The 16,840-nt window shown below is 37.3% G+C and overlaps 1 protein-coding gene across 1 annotated transcript; it reads right to left on the bottom strand.

Annotated features, from left to right (window-relative positions):
- Positions 1-559: 559 nt before the first annotated feature.
- Positions 560-1,222, bottom strand: LOC132563865 (uncharacterized). The gene has a single exon (XM_060228626.1). It carries the CDS (start codon positions 1,220-1,222, stop codon positions 560-562), a length of 663 nt encoding a protein of 220 aa, XP_060084609.1.
- Positions 1,223-16,840: the final 15,618 nt, after the last annotated feature.

Genomic DNA, 16,840 nt, shown 5'->3' on the forward strand with positions numbered 1-16,840 from the left:
ATATCTTTAGCTGTAGTAAATCCAGCTATTATGAAAGTGTCATTATAAAGAATTCTCCGTGTTTGTTTAGATTTACCAGTTATCTGTGAATGTGTTAAATATGTTTAGCACTAAATCTTGTTAAACGGATTGGATGTAGATAGAATATAGAGCCACATTTACCATCGGCCTAGAGTATAGAGCCATATTCACCATCGGCCTAGAGTATGGAGCCACATTTACCATCGGCCTAGAGTATAGAGCCACATTTACCATCGGCCTAGAGTATAGAGCCACATTTACCATCGGCCTAGAGTATAGAGCCACATTTACCATCGGCCTAGAGTATAGAGCCACATTTACCATCGGCCTAGAGTATAGAGCCATATTCACCATCGACCTAGTGTAGAGAGCCACATTTATCATCTGCCTAGAGTATAGAGCCACATTTACCACCGGCTTAGAGTATAGAGCCACATTCACCATCGGCCTAGAGTATAGAGCCACATTTACCATCGCCCTAGAATATAGAGCCACATTTACCATCGGCCTAGAGTATAGAGCCACATTCACCATCGGCCTAGAGTATAGAGCCACATTTATATAGAGCCACATTCACCATCGGCCTAGAGTATAGAGCCACATTTACCATCGCCCTAGAATATAGAGCCATATCCACCATCGGCCTAGAGTAGAGAGCCACATTTATCATCGGCCTAGAGTATGGAGCCATATTCACCATCGGCCTAGAGTATAGAGCCACATTCACCATCGGCCTAGAGTATGGAGCCACATTTACCATCGGCCTAGTGTATAGAGCCACATTTACCACCGGCTTAGAGTATAGAGCCACATTCACCATCGGCCTAGAATATAGAGCCATATCCACCATCGGCCTAGAGTATAGAGCCACATTTACCATCGGCCTAGAGTATAGAGCCACATTCACCATCGGCCTAGAGTATAGAGCCACATTTACCATCGGCCTAGAGTATAGAGCCACATTTACCATCGGCCTAGAGTATAGAGCCACATTTACCATCGGCCTAGAGTATAGAGCCACATTTACCATCGCCCTAGAATATAGAGCCACATTTACCATCGGCCTAGAGTATAGAGCCACATTTACCATCGGCCTAGAGTATAGAGCCACATTCACCATCGGCCTAGAGTATAGAGCCACATTTACCATCGCCCTAGAATATAGAGCCACATTTACCATCGGCCTAGAGTATAGAGCCATATTCACCATCGGCCTAGTGTATAGAGCCACATTTACCACCGGCTTAGAGTATAGAGCCACATTCACCATTAGAGAGCCACATTTACCATCGGCCTAGAGTATAGAGCCACATTTACCATCGGCCTAGAGTATAGAGCCACATTCACCATCGGCCTAGAGTATAGAGCCACATTTACCATCGGCCTAGAGTATAGAGCCACATTTACCATCGGCCTAGAGTATAGAGCCACATTTACCATCGGCCTAGAGTATAGAGCCACATTTACCATCGGCCTAGAGCCACATTTACCATCGGCCTAGAGTATAGAGCCACATTTACCATCGGCCTAGTGTAGAGAGCCACATTTATCATCGGCCTAGAGTATAGAGCCACATTTATCATCGGCCTAGAGTATGGAGCCACATTTATCATCGGCCTAGAGTATAGAGCCACATTTACCATCGCCCTAGAATATAGAGCCACGTTTACCATCGGCCTAGAGTATAGAGCCACATTTACCATCGCCCTAGAATATAGAGCCACATTTACCATCGGCCTAGAGTAGAGAGCCACATTTACCATCGCCCTATAATATAGAGCCACATTTACCATCGGCCTAGAGTATGGAGCCACATTTACCATCGCCCTAGAATATAGAGCCACGTTTACCATCGGCCTAGAGTAGAGAGCCACATTTACCATCGGCCTAGAGTATAGAGCTTAATTAACCATAAGCCTACAATATAGAGCCACACATCTTAATGAACAACACCACATCGATATATTGCACACAAAACAACATCGAAAGCTCAATGAGCAACGTCTCCATTTATATGTTGAAAAGATTAATCGTCTTTTTGGCAGTTGTTCTTAAGTGGAAAATTCGGTTTATCTCGAAGTCGTCCGATTACTGTTTTCGTGATTGGCGGATATACATATCATACAAAATTGCTAACTATTTGTTTGGTGAGTAATATTCATTCGTGTCGAGTTATCAGGACACGTTTGAGATAAAAAAAAATCATGGTCATAAAATACATTTGAACCCGTCAATGATGATATAAATACTGTATTACGTGGTGTATATCTGATATACATTTCTTCAAACAAACGATTAACTGCATGGTGTACAGAAGCGACGTACCAGTGTATACACAGTTCATACATATACGCAAACATATAATGACAATGTAAATATACAGCTCGCGTGTTTTTTTCCCTTCGTACTCCTACGCTTCTGTACTGAACTTCGGTCTCTACACAGGAACACAGCTCGCGCGTACAGGATCCACATAAATCACGACGGAGAGATCACGGCTGCCTGATGATCACTATGTGTGATAGGATCATCTTCATAAAATTTATCTCAAATCAAGAAAGTAAAAACCGAAAACATTTCATACAATAAATTGAACCAGAATGAAAAGAGCGGTAATTGATTCAAATACGTTTTAGAAATTCAATCTTGCATGCTCATATGCATGACATATTTTTACCTTTCCGCGAGATTTTAAATACGATTTGAAGGTGATGTTTTCTTATAATTACTTAAATTTGTCGAGACTTATTTCAAAATCTGCGATTATTCACACTTTTTATTGGCTGCATTCAAAAGACTGAACCAATATTTTAGAAAATGTCACGATTAATGATTTCTAAGGGCGTGGCGTGACTAGTATTTAGATACGAATCCGGTCCGACGCTTCTCCGGATTTGAACAATTGACCGAGATACAATTAATTGCATCTTTCCATTGAATAATGTCTCGTTATACATAAGTCTTGTACAAAGTCTCACGGGACGAGATGCTTTTCCTTTCTATATTTCTCCTTTATCTTGATATACATGGCGCTGTAAGAATCATACACTTCCCCATTTAACGAATGAAATGAATGATTTCGCCTCGAGCGACATGCAATAAAACATCACATGATACGAAAACAAACTAATTTTAAAACCGATCGCTATCTTGTCGTTCTGGTTTCCGTTATGAACCCGTATATTAAGTTTAAAACAGATTTTATAACACCATGTTATGTCAAATTTTCATCTTCAAAACAAACTACAGATGTGAAGTGATATTTTTCATCAAGGTACAAATATTAGTATGAATGCTGGCGATAGAATGAAAAAAAGGAAATTAAATTTTGATCCAAGATCTTTATTTTAGAGAATATGGTCCCGGTTCGGATATCGCTAATCCGCACTTAATCTCACGCTGAGTTAAAGGTAAGGCTGCATTAACTGAGATAACGCACGTGAAGGATTGCCAACAACTTCTGATATCGAAGTAAGCACAAATGTAGACTTAACTGTAATAAAATTGAAACGAAATGCATCAATATTTCAGATGAATGTTATGATTATTTCATATTTTAATTGAATGAAAACAGATCGTTTTCGCCAGCAAACAGATAAAATATCCACAAAATATTCAAAGTATGAGGAGATAGTTAGTCTAGGTAAGATATTATGGATGTTTAAAGATAAATACAGGCTTACTAAGAAGGAATTAAGGTCTCTCAATTCTATCATAATTTTGGGGTTGCGAAAATTCCAGAAAATTTTGAAACTTTAAAAAATATCATCGCTTTCATGAGCACATATTCAACTATTTTAATGCATATACAGTGCAATGTTCACATGACCTCTTTTGTGACGTCATCAATGATGTGGTGACGACAACTTTAAAAGCTAGAAACTTTGGGAGAGAAATCTAATCAAATACATCATAGGCCATTTTTGCTGGCGCGGATGAAAGCGTGCGAGGGGTCTTGCTGTGGGAGGAAACCGGAGTATCCGGAGTATCCGGAGTTAAAGAACACATACGTTTGGTTTGTTGCAATACCGTGACCAGTGAAAGTTTGCTATCACTTAACCACAAATGTGATATATACTGAAATTATTTATTTTTACAACATTAGAAACAAAATTTGAATGACAAGGAATAAAACTTACTTTATATAGTCAAACTACATATGTCCGTCAGTCTCTAGGATTAATCTTAGAATTTCAAAATGTCCAAACATTGTGGTTCAATATGTCTGAAACCAGTTAATTACAGTTATTAATAGACACTCTGTCGATATTAATTTATACTTGAATTCTTCAAGATAAAAAATTGACAGATAAAACAGACTTTTGAACATGGTGATCATTTGTTCACAAATCAATAAAAATCAATAACAGATATGTGATTGAAGTTGGAAATACGTCATTGGTTATAATTGACGCGTGACTTTCACGTCAAATCTGTTTAAACAAGATTTATCAATAATATTAATTGATTTTTTTTTATCGATTTACCATTTATGTATATTGCTAATTGATTAATCAATGTCCTCTGTCTCTTTGTTATCCGCGCTTGGCTTGTTATTATAGATTATCGATCACAGGTATTGATTAATTTCTTGTAATTGATCTAATACTCGTGAATTATTTAACGATCCTGTTCACCTACAATGACCTTAACAAACGACATAGGGTCAAAGGCACGTGCAATAATCATCACCTGAAGTTTATTTATAGATATTTAAAACTAATAATGTACGTAATGCTTCCTTAGTCTAACATGTATATAGTTTATGTTTCGTTAACTTTTCTTACTGTCATTGTGTGTATGTGTGATTTTTTTTTACACAGTGAAATTTCGAGCTTAAAGCAGGGAACGACAGGACATATTTTGTAATCATTATCATTGAAATAAAAAATGAAATATAGTATTTATTAGCAAGCGTGCATAAGTTAATGTGTAAGAGTGGTGCTGTATGCTTAATGTGTATTTTCTAATAGTTGTGTTTGAGTGTGTGTGCGTTTTATAATTGATATTGTTGTTGTTTGTTGTTTACAAAGCGGGATTTCAAGCATGAAACGCTGGAGTACAACAGGGCGTATTTTTCAATCATTATTATTGAAGGAAAGTTATTTCCTTCCCGATACTCTATCACTATTACATACTCTTATATACAATTCACTTCATTAATGCTTCATAAAATACATTCGGAAGACGCCATATTTATTTCTCAAGCATATGTGACCCTCATAGGTAGAAGTTTTAGCGATTGATTTGTCATTGTGGAAAATGTGTTGCCGAGTCTCCGTAACCGGAACCGGAACCGGAAATATTTTGACTACAATTCGTCAGTGGTAAATCTCCGGAACTGGAATATGTTTGAAAAACTCACGTCATAATTTGGAAGAGTCAAAACACTTACATGAATTTCAAACTCGTCAACCATTGTTACAACGCCAATACTGTGTGCTATGTCATTGACTGGTGCAGTATATATGTACAATTACAATGAGACAGCGTTATATTGCATTCTCTACATGTAGGTTCGTGAACCGTCCTGTTGTACAGTTAATGACATCAAATGATGTCGTTAAACAGTAATAACCGACTGAGTAAGGGTTTATTAACATGTAACACGACCTCTCATGAAGGCCGCCTGTGCCTTTCACTTTTTGTGGCTGAGTGTAAAAACAGAATTGGCGGTCGTCGCATATCAGTCCAAAGTCTAGAATTTTATCTACTGAGAATAAATAATTCTTATATCATGGGGTAAATTTATGAACTTCTGGAGTAAATTGTTCTGGCTTATTGGAACTAAATTTTTAACGTATATTCATCCTTCCTGGAGGAGGAGTATTATGATAAACGCTGTAAGAAAAATAAATAAATAAATAAATAAATAAATAAATAAACGAATAAATGAAAAAGATAATTATTTAAAATTAAGGACCAAATCTTGTCAAGAAGGACACCAAGAGTGGAAATAAAGCACCGGAATAAGAAACTGCATAAAATTAAGTAAAATGTCAATATTTCGAGTGTAATAACTTGACCATCAGATCTGTTGCGGTCTTTTCAGTGTCCCTTGATAAAAGACACGGACGAACACCCTCCTCTTCCCTCTCCCATTCTGCATCAGAGAGGGTACGGTAACACCTTGAGTCGCATACTTCCGACATAAAGATGGTATTCTTGGGAGAAAGCATCCTCAATCTACAAGGACTGTCCCACAATTAATGCCGGTTACTTAGTACGGAGGGATACAGCAGGCATATCCATGGATGGTGGGTGGTCACTGAACATGTACACATGTTAGCTGGGCCATGTATAATTTGTTGTCAGAGTGTCAGAGCTGCACATGTTGGCTGGGCCATGTATAATTTGTTGTCAGAGTGTCAGAGCTACACGTGTTGGCTGGGCCATGTATAATGTGGTGTCAGAGCTACACGTGTTGTCTGGGCCATGTATAATTTGTTGTCAGAGTGTCAGAGCTACACGTGTTGGCTGGACCATGTATAATTTGTTGTCAGAGTGTCAGAGCTACACGTGTTGGCTGGGCCATGTATAATGTGGTGTCAGAGCTACACGTGTTTTCTGGGCCATGTATAATGCGTTGCCAGTGTATCAGAGCTACACGTGTTGGCTTGGCCATTTATAATGTGGTGTCAGAGTGTCAGAGCTACACGTGTTGGCTGGGCCATGTGTAATGTGTTGCCAGTGTATCAGAGCTGCACGTGTTGGCTGGGCCATGTATAATGTGTTGCCAGTGTATCAGAGCTGCACGTGTTGGCTGGGCCATGTATAATGTGTTGCCAGTGTATCAGAGCTTCACAAGTTGGCTGTTCTATGTTTAAGTTTGTGCCAGTGTTTCAGAGCTACACGTATAGAACGTACGATGCTTGAGGTTGTTCCAGTGTGTCACGCATGGTGAGTGAGCGATGTTTGAGGTGGTCCAGTGTGTCAGACGTGTAGACTGAGAGCGATGTTTGAGGTGGTTCCAGTGTGTCACACGTGTAGACAGAGCGATGATTTAGGTAATGTAATGTTGTCACACGTGTAGACAGAGCGATGATTTAGGTGAGGCCATTGTTGTCACACGTGTAAACAGAGCGATGATTTAAGTGAGGCCATTGTTGTCACACGTGTAGACAGAGCGATGATTTAGGTGATGTAATGTTGTCACACGTGTAGACAGAGCGATTATTAAGGTGAGGCCATTGTTGTCACACGTGTAGACAGAGCGATGATTTAGGTGAGGCCATTGTTGTCACACGTGTAGACTGAGCGCGACATGTAGACTGAGCGATGTTTGAGGTGGTTTAAGTGTGCCACACGTGTAAACAGAGCGATGACTTAGGTGAGGCCCTTGTTGTCACACGTGTAGACTGAGCGCGACATGTAGACTGAGCGATGTTTGAGGTGGTTTAAATGTGCCACATGTGTAAACAGAGCGATGACTTAGGTGAGGCCATTGTTCTCGCACGTGTAGACAGAGCGATGATTTAGGTGAGGCCATTGTTGTCACACGTGTAGACTGGGCGATGTTTTAGGTGATGCCAGTTTACAATATAGACCCCCTGCCTTGCGATACATATGTAAAAACGGTCCCGTAATAACTAAAGTTACATCCGGTATCCAGTAGGTTCTTATGATCCGGGTTTTATGTTCACTGATGATAATAACAAGAAAAAAAATCACAAAGTAGTTGACAAAGTTCCATCACTGTAAAACTCATGCGAGTATTTACAGCTATTTCACTGAAATATGCGAGCGAATAATTTGAACTCCGCGACCTATGTACGAGGAAACATGAGCATTTTTGCAAGTTTGAAAATATGAAACAGGACTTCTATGTCTCCCCATGATACACTGTTCAAGGTTGAAATAAATTTTGCAAAATAGATACATTGAATATGTGATAAATAAGAAAAGCATAGTCCGATTAATTAATTAATTAATTCTGTCATTTTTTTTTATTCAGGCATTTCAGAAACCGCTATAATTTGAACCATGAAAGAATGTGATATAATTGTTTCAAAGACGTTTTATTCTCTGGCTCAAACTAATATTGCTGTGCCATTTTGCTAAAAACCTTCAAAGAAAGGTATAGGGTTGGGGGACTTAAGTGAAATGTGAGTTCCCTATAAGACCAATTCCTTTTTAAAAGCTTTGGTAGTCTTGGTTTCTGTCTGAAAGGCTATGGGTTCGATTCCTGTTGCGAAATAAGATAAAATTACGCACATTGGATTATTTAAACGGAACTAGATCTGATTCCCATTTCGCTTTTCTTAAATGAAACTAGGGTCTGGTTCCCATTTCCGCTTTTCTTAAACGGAACTAGGGTCTTGTTTCCATTTCCGCTTTCCTTAAACGGAACTAGGATCTGATTATTATTTCCGCTTTCCTTAAACGAAACTATAAATGTGAGCCAACTTCAGGTTCCCTCAGTGCCACAATGTTAATACTTCAGACCTTTCATACTCTCCTCCGTTACCCGGTAGTTATAAATACTTAATTACGTTTCTTTAATGTTTGTTTGATCGTTATTAAATCAATCTTTGGCCATCTTCTTTAAATACATGTACATGTTTTTTTTATTAACGAAATTGATAATGTATCATCTTCGGGTAGATAGATCTCAACAGAATCTCTATATCTGAAGGCTTTAAAATTGATCATCGTTCAACATAGTTATCTCGCCCGGACTGAAGCGTTGTAATAAAATAAGATAGTAAGCACTGGAAGATTTAATGATGCGTTGCTTAAAACTAAAAGAATATAATTTTCGCTTCAAAATCATCACGTTCAAATATCTGTTGTTTTTTTTCCTGCGACAGACTGTATGTATCGATCGAGGAGGAGAAATATTGCCAAGCTAGCGATATGAGGGGATCGAAATCAGACCCTCAATCTGTCTACATTGATATAAATCAGAAAGCGGACTGTCAGCACTCCGCGAGCCAGTTTTAGCACCGTACTAACACACCATAGCTCATCTTCTGACGCACTAAGGTTCGTTGCGTATCGACCTAAATGTAAGTCAACCTCGGGACCAAAAATTGTAGAAATAAACGCTGATTTTGTATCTTGATATCATTTTCGTCCTGAATTCGATAAATTATTGCATCGTTTCAAAGGCTTCAAAAACAATTAAACGCTCTTTTTTGTCTTAGTTTTGTTTTATCTCAATGGAAAAAGGAATATTCTTAAATAATCTATTTTTTATTTCATCAAAATGATTTTAATCTTTTTTTTTTTAAATAATTATCTCTACTTGTTAATTTTTTTCTGTATATCATCACGTCTCAGGCATAAATAACTAGTATAAATTTCGCCCTGTTCTGGGTTCACAACGAATCGAAGCTAGACTTGAGTTAATTAGCAAATCCCAACTTAAATTGTGACGAAACCATAACCCAATGAAACAAATGTGTATTCAGTGTTATTGTTTTATTTTGATGTTAATTCCATTAAATTAATGAAAGTGGAAGAAAATAACACTTTACGTTTTTTTTTTCTGATTTTTGGAACAATACGGTAACTTTTCATTAAGTGTTAAGTGTTGTTAGAAGTATGTGTAATATCTCTAATCTTCCTCAATGCCCTGTTTTTCCAGCACATGACATTGCGTTTTAAGCTGTTTGCTTTTAATACATTTGAACTCGAGTTATTTGTTTCTGGACCTAAACATGTGACAATGTCGGGCCAACATTAAAAAAAAAAGAAGATCTGTAATGCTTGATATCTATAGACACTGAATGTGAAAGTAGGCACGCGAGATGTTTTTTATCTACCATGGATTGAACAAATGACTTAAAGATCGGTAGGGAGGGGGGATAGGGGGAGGGGGAATCGTTTTCAAACTGTGTTAATGTGAGTCTTGTAAACCCAGCCAGACAGTAGTATTAACTAATAACAAGGCGACGGCTCAAGAATTAGTATGATCGGAAATAGCCATTTAACTGATATTCTACATCAGGTCTGAATATCATTAAAATGTAATTTTTCAATAAAAACTCGAACCACATGGCTAAGGATTAAAGATAGACCTCTGTTCTCTACAGCAGAAAATTAAATATCGTCAAATTAACCATATCTTAAATGTAACCCGACTTTTCTATATGAAAGTGATCGTACGCAAGCCGCTTTCTTTTTAAGACCGTTTAACATTTGTTTCAAACGTTTTTTCAAAAAGCGGATGAGCTCTTTTAGAATTCAGAAAAAAGATCGTCGCGAAATTTGGACTGTTTCTTTAAAACTGCTTACTGTAAGTGAATTAAATATCGTAAATACGATCTTCCTATAGTGAAGTTTTGAACTTTATACTTCAATATTAGTTAAGGGTAATCAAAGTAAAATATAGGCATACTAAAATTGACTTCAAAGCAAAAGAGTTCTTAACAGCTCAACGATTAAACTCTGTTATTATGATTTGTATTATAATCTATGTCAGCATTAAACACAGGATACTGTCTGTACTCGCATTACCTTCACATCCATTCTGATATCAGTTTCTTTTATGAAATTTATTATTTAAAAAAAGAGTCGTAGGATTTTTATTTTTAACATATGACGTGAATAAGAGGTAGGTCTAGGTTCTATTTCATGTAAACATGATAACTTTGGCAAAATTTTTCAAAGATAGTCATAACTTTACGTTTGACTCAATCATATTGAATATCATTAGTCTGACGCACATTCAGTTTTCATTTCTGTCTCTGTTACGAAATATGATTAGATCGTACACTGCAAATTCTGGTTTCAAAAAAAAATATTTTTGAAATCAGGAATATGAGTGCATCGTGGTATCTTCAAGTTGATACTCGTCGTTTTTATCTAAACATAGAAATAAATGTCATCTTCGGATGATTATCATTACGAAAATAAAACTACTGGAAGTTCCCGATGAACTCCGGTAAACTACGAAATCACTCACGGAAATGGCCGATATGGAGACGGATGTATTTGAACATAACTCAATACAGGCGCGGTTTCAACTGTTATATTTAAGTAATTGATGACGCTATCATTATCGATAAGTAAATCAACCTTTAATGACTGAGTATTAATTCATCAATAATTTCTAATCGATGTAAAAACAATCTTTGAAATTGCATAATAGACCAACAATTGTCACACCTGTCATAATTATCTGATGGTGTAATAATATATTCATTACAAAACAGGTAAAGAATCTTCGTTTAATGTACTGCTAATGTATCTATACACATTAAATAGGTGTAAGCAAGACAGTACTTCAGGTAATTAATCACTGACGAAATGCCAACAAGTGCAAATTTTAACAAAATTCATCGCATTCTTTCTTACTTTCATAAATCTCTTATAATTCATTGCATTGCGTGACAATGGCCCTGATGAAATGTCAAAATGCATGCAAATTTTATTCAAGGTCAGTAATTATTGAGCTAATTAACGACTATCACGTGACTTGTATAGTAATTAATATTCATATTGTTAGACTAATCAATAACGCCTGTCAAAACAGTCTTTCTAACTCACACAGCAAGTGCTAAAAGGCACAGAAAATGCCCTCGTACTTTCAGAATAATCGTATGTCGATATTCTTATATTGATCATGTTGTCATAGTTTATTAGTATTGTATTACCAATATTCAGAAATGTATCATAATATCAAATAAATATGAGTTATCATTTTTTTTCACTTTGTAGAACATCATACCTTCAAGGACAAAAATCTCCAGAATGTGAGAATCTGTGCATACAACTCAAAATCGAGAAATGAGAACAGAAGCTCAGTTTACTCGCGAGATCTTTGAAATGTTGTAACTGTGGCATCAGTCATAAAATCAACTAATGTCAAGTTCTCAAAATAAAAACCGAGGTAGCCAAAACACGAATTTATAGGTTCGACTTTCACTTATCCATATACGATGCATACACTATATCAGTGCATTCCTAATAAACCTTCTTCTCTTTTTCATATGCCGTATCTAATGAAAACAAAAAAATAAAGACTGGCCACATATAATTCTTAATCAGATTTGAAGTTTGACGTGCTTAATGCTCGTTAGTATACCTGTTGATTCCGGGTTCTTCAACTTGTTCACATTTCAGCACGTGTCTTTACTTATTGAATTGACCAAGATTAACATGTCGGGTGTCATCGACGAAACAGAAGACGGTTACTCTTCATGAACATCTGGTCTTATTCACCTTGTACTTTTTTCAGGTGTCTCATTGTAAATCTTTCTTTGGTTCTTATTTTTCCCTAGTTTTATTGAATTTGATTATGATTCTATTGACATGTTGGTATTTTCTTGTTGTTATTGTTGTTTGTGTCTGTTCTATGTACACGTATATGTAATGCACTTCGGCGAAATCCATGTTGAGAACGACAGTCTGCAGAGCCTTGGTAGAAAATTATAATTTGGTATAATTTAAGAAGTAAATATTTTTTCTACCTTTCATAAGTAAAACTTACCAAGGACAAAACGAAAATCGTCTATCAAACTAAGACCAGGAGAAGTTCAGTCGACATCACGTGACATCTCAATGGCCGGAAATCTACTTAATGATAAGAACTGTAATATAGGATTTTTTTTATTTCCACGAGTAAGATTATAAATAGATGCAGTAGTCTTACTTTGAATTGCACGAAGTTAGATTTAGTTATGGTGTAGCATGCACCTTTGTTACAAACGCCTGTAAAACATTGACTTATCAGATGTACGGTCAGTCGCACGTGCTTTGTAAAGTATACATAAATGTTTATTAAGATAAATAAGCAGTGTTTTTCTCTATATTTGAACTGGGTACAGATAGTGTTATAGAAGCCAGAAACTGCTATCCGATGATTACGACACTATAGGTCAGGTTTATGACATTACTTGTCGTAAACCTTTCCAGATGTCATTTTCGAAAGTGCCGTACCTGCCGTCATTCATTATCTTTTTTTGATGCCAACTGTTACGTGATAACCCGACCCATGAGAAATAAATTGTGACCGGTACTTATGTTATCAGACGGACTTCTATGATATCATCACGACAGATTTTAATGCACAGAAATGATGGAAATAAAAAAAAAACGTATCAACTGATTTACATACTCACAAATTACATTATGACGTAACAATGCAGACCATGCATAAACAAATAACGTAACACTCAAATAGAACTTTATTCGCGATGTAAGACAATAATTGATTGGTCAGAGAAAATCACGCGTATTGTCTAAAAATAACTCATTTACACAAGAAGCCTGAATGGCGATTGTAAATGGCGACGTATACAGTTTTATTCGTGTCGTTTCGCATCTACATTAAAAAGTTTGTGATCATCCTTCACTGCAGATGATTGTGACTTAAAACTATAAAAAGAAGGGTCCATTTTCCGATTTCCATGCCATCATTGTATATGATTGGTTGTTTGGTATATTTTATCTTTGAAATCGCTCGGTATATGTCGCGTGACTATCCAAACATGAACTGAGTGTTTACAGATCGTTTTACAAAGTGTTATGGCACAAAAATATCATATCTTGATTACTTCAAGGCAAGTACTGACATAGTCGAACAACGTTTTGTCATCGTATTGTCATCGTATGTAGCTGTTTGTACTCGTGAGTTTTCGACGAAACTATTCGGATATTTCCGCCATACAGCGGGAAGGTCCGTTCGGCTTTCCCGTTGATGATTCTAGTGATATAAAGTTATGAGGCGATGCAGTAGGTACGAAACGGAAACTAAAAAAGGGGGACAGGATTTTATACATATACTACACACACAAGTATGCCAAATTGGCAAATGTCCAGCAGGTCATTTATAAAGTAGGCGTGGTCAAACATGTGCGCGTGACAGGGCAGTGGAGGGGGGAGGGTTCATTGATGCTCATGTGTGACAGCACATCTGCTATTTTCAGACTTCACCGCTTCGACTGTGGAGCTCTTTTTATGGTGGGAGGTAATAAAGTGAAGAATTTGGAGGAAATACGATAAACCTATATGTTTCTCACGGAGTATAGACTATGTAATTATGCTGTCGTCTAGGTGAAATGGGCGTGGTCCGTTTTCGAAGATAGTGCAGTGTGTCGTCCCATCTGATTACTACTGGCGAGAGTCTGTAGCTTACGGTAGTGTGATTGTTAAACCGATATTTCAAAACAACGAAAGGTTCACTATTACCAGTTAACACTCTAGGTAATTCCCCATTACCAGTAAACACTCTAAGTAATTCCCCATTACCAGTAAACACTCTAGGTAATTCCCATTATCAGTAAACACAATAGGTAATTACCCATTACCAGTAAACACTCTAGGTAATTCCCATTACCAGTAAATACTCTCGGTAATTCCCCATTACCAGTAAATACTCTCGGTAATTCCCCATTACCAGTAACACTCTAGCTAATTCCCCATTACCAGTAAACACTCTCGGTAATTCCCCATTACCAGTAACACTCTAGCTAATTCCCATTACCAGTAAACACTCTCGGTAATTCCCCATTACCAGTAACACTCTAGCTAATTCCCATTACCAGTAAATACTCTCGGTAATTCCCCATTACCAGTAACACTCTAGCTAATTCCCATTACCAGTAAATACTCTCGGTAATTCCCCATTACCAGTAACACTCTAGCTAATTCCCATTACCAGTAAACACTCTAGGTAATTCCCCATTACCAGTGAACACTCTAGCTAATTCCCATTACCAGTAAACACTCTAGGTAATTCCCCATTACCAGTGAACACTCTAGATAATTCCCCATTACTAGTAAACACTCTAGATAATTCCCCATTACCAGTGAACACTCTAGGTAATTCCCCATTACCAGTGAACACTCTAGATAATTCCCCATTACCAGTGAACACTCTAGGTAATTCACCATTACCAGTGAACACTCTAGGTAATTCCCCATTACCATTAAACACTCTAGGTAATTCCCCATTACTAGTAAACACTCTAGGTAATTCCTCATTACCAGTAAACACTCTCGGTAATTCCCAGTTACCAGAAAACACTCTAGGTAATTCCCCATTACCAGTGAACACTCTAGGTAATTCACCATTACCAGTAAACACTCTAAGTAATTCCCATTACCAGTAAACACTCTAGGTAATTCCCATTACCATTAAACACTCTAGGTAATTCCCATTACCAGTATCCCATTACCATTAAACACTCTAGGTAATTCCCATTACCAGTAAACACTCTAGGTAATTCCCATTACCAGTAAACACTCTAGGTAATTCCCATTACCAGTGAAAACTCAGATATCTTCCCAGTGAACACTCTTCATTACGTTCTCATCCGACCCGAAGATGAATTATTATGAATTCTTGTCCATTTGACAAATTCAGTATGTAAACTGCAATTAGAAAGTCAATGACAAACTCAATGTTAGCTTTTCAAGAATATTGAAAACCGCAAAATGACTTCAGTAAAATCTATATGATTTGCACTAAAGCTCCTATATGACCCTGAATGGTATTGACTGATCTTGTTAGCGTTTGTGTGACCCTTTGACACAATCCTCGCAGCGCTTGATAGCCACAGAGAGAATCTCACACATTCCTCATCTTAACTGATAGATTTACTAGAAAGTCTCGATGTGATTTCTTCCTAGTTCTGAATTATGTGACAGCCGTTAGATGAGATTCTGTCTGGTGGATGTTCAACACGTCCGAGTACCGAGGGGTACGAGAATCTCAGGCGTACTGCTGTGTCGTGAGTCCAGACAGCAAAAAAGTTATCACATGATCAGTAGGTCCAAAGAGGAACTATTGCATACTAATCGTGTGTGGTAATTAGTGAATAACTCATGGACAGGATAGGTCTTTCAATGGGTTCAGATACTCATTACATATGAGACTGGAGTGGAAGACTAGAGGGCTGTATTTGCCTTCCGTTTACGACGCTCAGTTGATTCATTTTGTAGGCGTGGAGCTGGAGTTATTTAAGAACTCAACAATGAATTAAACAACTCGATAAAACTTGACCCAGCGGGAATTTTTTTAAGTGAAATTATTTGATGAGTTCAATAGATTCAATATTTCCTGAACAGAAGTATAATATTCCATTCACCTTTTCGACGGATTAATTTCGAGGTGAGCAATTCTAGCTTCACTGGCGACACGATTGTGTGACGTCATTCAACCCATTAAATTTTGTAAACATTATCTTCGGGCTGTTCGAACCAGTCGTACCGCCATGTTTGCGTCCTTGGCGAGACATTTTACCCTAATTGCCGTGTGTGAAATGGAACGGGCCTCCCGCATGTTGTTCAGTGATGTAGCCATCACCTACTTCAAAAGGTCTTTGCTTGAAAATGGCCTTAACTTGTTCACTGTGAAATAGACTTAAAAAGCAAACAAACAAAACTAAACCAGTTCTGTTTAACATGAATAAACAATATCACTAGAAAAAAATGTATGATGTTACGATTTGTATTTAACGAACCTGATATATGGAGGTGGTCTGAAGGTCTGTATCGGATGTAGGATAGTCACGATTATATCCGTGAGTTTTATACAAGTGCAATTATCCGTCCAGAATTGGCTTGATAGGTGTTACAATATGTCGGCCAGTTAGAGGGACCGATGTTACACGTAATAGCTAGACCTGTGTGTGGTTCTCGTTACTGGCACGCTAAAAACAGTAAGATGAAAGAATTGATGAAAGTATTTAAAATTAACGATAGTTCTTATTTATTAAAAACTTTCTTTTTAATTGGAAATACCAACGTGATGTCAGAATGACGTTCGAATCTTGTCAGAAATGGGTAACCGCAGAATTTATCCGTAAAACGTACGCGTCTGTCCTCGGGACATAGCACACTCACTAAAAGAGATTGCGCGTTCACAAAA

This window comes from Ylistrum balloti, unplaced genomic scaffold (genome assembly GCF_031769215.1).
Source record: "Ylistrum balloti isolate Yb309-2 unplaced genomic scaffold, AGI_CSIRO_Ybal_v1 Utg369676, whole genome shotgun sequence".
Classification (NCBI taxonomy): Eukaryota; Metazoa; Mollusca; class Bivalvia; order Pectinida; family Pectinidae; genus Ylistrum; species Ylistrum balloti.

What these genes read in the sequence shown, in the direction of transcription:
- LOC132563865 (XM_060228626.1), bottom strand. Translation starts at nt 1,222, where the DNA reads ATGGCTCTATACTCTAGGCCGATGGTAAATGTGGCTCTATATTCTAGG.